Raw genomic sequence first — 3,368 nt, 5'->3', positions numbered from 1 at the left:
ACCCGCCGACATACACATCAACAAGGACCACTTCTGGAGTCAGAAAAGAAAAAAACAACTTGCTTTCACGGAGAACATTCTCGACAGCGTGTAAGAAATTAAAAGAAAGACGACCAGGCATTACAAGCTTCCACTGGAAATTATCACGTCTGAAATCCTCCCAGGAAAAGTACATACACAGGTAAATAGAACCTAAGGCCAATCAAGGCTTTGGATCCAGCTGCTAAGTTACAGGAAGTACAGAGGACAGAGCAACATGTGAAGGGAAACCACAGGGATGTAACGTGGCAACTCCTGCGATCAGAAACTGCGCTGGAGACTCAGCAAGGTGAGCTGTGTCGTGTCTCAGACGGGGCAGTCGAGCAGACACACACACTAAGAAAGAGCCGACACTAAGAAAGGAGGAGGACATCCCAGCCGATTGTGAAGTGCCGACTCTCTCTGGACTCTGGATTCCACCAAGGATGAACGGGGTAGGACGTGTATGACACAGTTGGCAACGAAACACTGAATATTTAATGATGGCAAGGGGCCATCGTTAGTGTTTGATGTGCCACGAAGGTATTAAGGTTACGTTTTAAAAACTGGGGCGCCTGGGTGGCTTAGTCGGTTGAGCGTCCAACTTTCGCTTAGGTCATGATCTCGCGGTTTGTGGGTTCGAGCCCCGCGTCGGGCTCTGTGCTGACTGCCAGCTCGGAGCCTGGAGCCTGTTTCGGTCTGTGACTCCCTCTCTCTCTCTGACCCTCCCCTGCTCACGCTGTCTCTCTCTCTCTCTCTCCTAGAAATAAATAAAAACATTAAAAAAAAAATTTAAAAACCAAAGAATCCTTGGAGCTCCTGGGTGGCTCAGTCGGTTGGGCATCCGACTCTTGATTTTGGCTCAGGTCATCACGTCATGGTTTGTGAGTCCAAGCCCTGCATGGGGCTCTGTGCTGACGGCGCAGAGCCTGCTTGGGATTCTCTCTCCCCCCCACCCCCCGACTCCACTTGTGCGTGGGCTCTCTCTCTCTCTCTCTCAAAATAAATAAAGTTAAAAAAATTAAAAACAACAACAAGGGGTGGTCAGCCATCTTGCAGAGATGATACTGAAAGACATTTGCATCTGGGGTTTTTGTCTACGGGCTTCACGGTTTGCAGGTGTAAACTGATGATCATTTTAGGCGGGTGGATGGGGACACAGAGGCCTTTCCTTTTGCACCTGTGTGAAATGTCCCACCTAAATGCCAGCTAGCGGGGAGAATGGAGCGCCGTGCAGGTGAAGTGAAAGCAGGGGAGGCGAGAAACACCAGCAGGAGAGCTGACTGGGAAGGTAAAAAGCAGCAGGGACCGGAGAGGCTTGGAGGCGACTAGAAATAGGGCCGCGGGTGCCTGGGTGGCTCAGTCGGCTAAGCGTCCAACTTCGGCTCAGGTCATGATCACACAGTTCGTGGGTTCGAGCCCCGCATCAGGCTCTGTGTTGATAACTAGCTCAGAGCCTGGAGCTGCTTCAGATTCTGTGTCTCCCTCTCTCTCTCTACCCTCCCCTGCTAATGCTGCCTTTCTCTCTCTCTCAGAAATAAATAAAACATTAAAAAAGAAAAGAAAAGAAATAGGGCGGCGGGTGGGGTTGGCTGCGTCCCCTGCGGAGGCGGCGCCCCTCACCGAGGTGTCTGTCCTTTCCCAGCTGGTCCGTGGGGACCTGGAACGCGTGCAGCCACACGTGCGGCGGGGGCACCCAGAGCCGCCTGGTGCAGTGCACACGCCGGGCACACTTCACGTCCGAGCGGGTGGCAGCCAGCCTGTGTCCCCAGCCCATGCCGTCCAGCCGGCAAGCCTGCCAGTCTCAGAGGTGCCCGCCCGCTTGGAGCGCGGGGCCCTGGGCGGAGGTAACGGGGCAGGGCTGCTGTGGGGGGCGGCTGGGTCCCCTCCTGCAGATCGCAGAGCCGGGGTGGCGCTTGCGTGGGAGCGGTCAGGGGCGTTCGGACGGATGCCTCGCTGGGACTCGGCCCCCTTTCTTCCCGCAGTGCTCCCAAACCTGCGGGAAGGGGTGGAGGAAGAGGTCCGTGGCCTGTAAGAGCACCAGCCCCGCGGCCAGGCCCCAGCCGCTGCCGGACGCCGCCTGCAGCTCTGAGCCCAAGCCCAGGACGCACGAGGTCTGCCTGCTTAAGCGCTGCTACAAGCACAAGAAACTGCAGTGGCTGGTGTCTTCCTGGTCCCAGGTGGGTGCCCCTGCAGCCGGGCCACTGGGAACCCGGTCCACCAGCCGTCCCTCCCCTCTCACTGCTTCCCGCTCCTCTTCCCCCAGGCTGGGTGCTCCGCTCAGGCCACCCTCCTGGGCTCCAGGCTCCCCTCCGCGGCACCCTGGAGGCTTTCCAATCGCGTCCTTCAAGCTGCTCACCCAGCGGCACCCACGACCCCACTGCTCACCCCATCTTGAGGCCGGGACGAGTTGGGGCGCTCGTCAGGCGACGGGGTCCCGGGGGCCCACTGAACGCCGGTGCCGCGTAGCCATTCCTGGGCCGTGTCCCTGTCGTGCGGAGCGGGAAGGAGGCCGGCCGCCTTGGGGAGACGAGCACCATTTCCTGAGCCCAGCTCCCAGGGGCGGCTGCTGCAGGTGGGGGGAAGCCGCAGTGCTGGGTCTGCAGGGGCTGGTGGCCCGTGTGCTGAATGCTAACAGGTGGAAGCAGGAGCGTTGAAGAAGGCGCCACCCCACATGGGGGCGCCAGCACAGCCTCCCACCCTGGGGTGCCCCCATGCCAAGGGCACGCAGGGGCTCCGTGAGCTCCGCGGTAGCTCCGGAGTCACCCTGTGCATCAACCCGGACGTGTAGGTGTCACTAGGGGCCTAAAGGACCCCAGAAAGAGAGCGCCCGGGGGAACGGCAGCATCGCCCCCACGCGGGGCACGGAGAGGCGGCAATCGCAGGGCAGCTCCCGGTTCCAGCCTCCCGGCCCGCCTGGCTCAGCCCCACCCACCCCGCGAGTGACCTTGTTCGGGAGGGCAGAGGCGGGGCCCAGCAGGCTCTGAATCTCACTGAGGCAGTGTTTCCGTCCGCCCCCCGGCCGGGAGGCCCCCTGGAATTAGCCAGCCGGGGACTCGGGCTGCGTCAACCGGGACTGAACGCGTGTTCTGCGCATGTGCCCGAAGGCCCCGCCCACCGGAAGGAAACCGCCGGGTGGGAAGTCTCCGCCCCGGATGTTTCACGCATGCGCACAGGGCGCGGGCTCCCCGTAGTGCGGGAAACACACACGGACGTGCACCTGAGCCTGCGCGTGAGTGAGGCCGGAACCGGGGCCCCTGGGCCGAGGCCATCCACACCCGCTGAGCCCGGATGGAGTGCCCCGTCGGGCGCCGTCCCCGTCACTGGCTCCAGGCCGCAACACCTAGGCG

The 3,368-nt window shown here is 61.1% G+C and overlaps 1 protein-coding gene across 1 annotated transcript in view; it reads left to right on the top strand.

Moving 5' to 3' along the window:
* ADAMTS16 (ADAM metallopeptidase with thrombospondin type 1 motif 16) overlaps nt 1-3,368 on the top strand; it is a 143,996-nt gene that overhangs the window by 131,551 nt on the left and 9,077 nt on the right. The window contains exons 21-22 of the mRNA XM_077749460.1: nt 1,664-1,865; nt 2,004-2,198. Of these exons, the coding sequence (XP_077605586.1) occupies nt 1,664-1,865; nt 2,004-2,198 (397 nt within the window). The remainder of the gene's footprint in view (nt 1-1,663; nt 1,866-2,003; nt 2,199-3,368) is intronic.

This window comes from Crocuta crocuta, unplaced genomic scaffold (assembly GCF_008692635.1).
Source record: "Crocuta crocuta isolate KB4526 unplaced genomic scaffold, BGI_CrCroc_1.0 scaffold89, whole genome shotgun sequence".
Lineage (NCBI taxonomy): Eukaryota > Metazoa > Chordata > Mammalia > Carnivora > Hyaenidae > Crocuta > Crocuta crocuta.
Note: the sequence above shows the minus strand (reverse complement) of the source record. Positions and strands in the feature narration are given on the sequence as shown.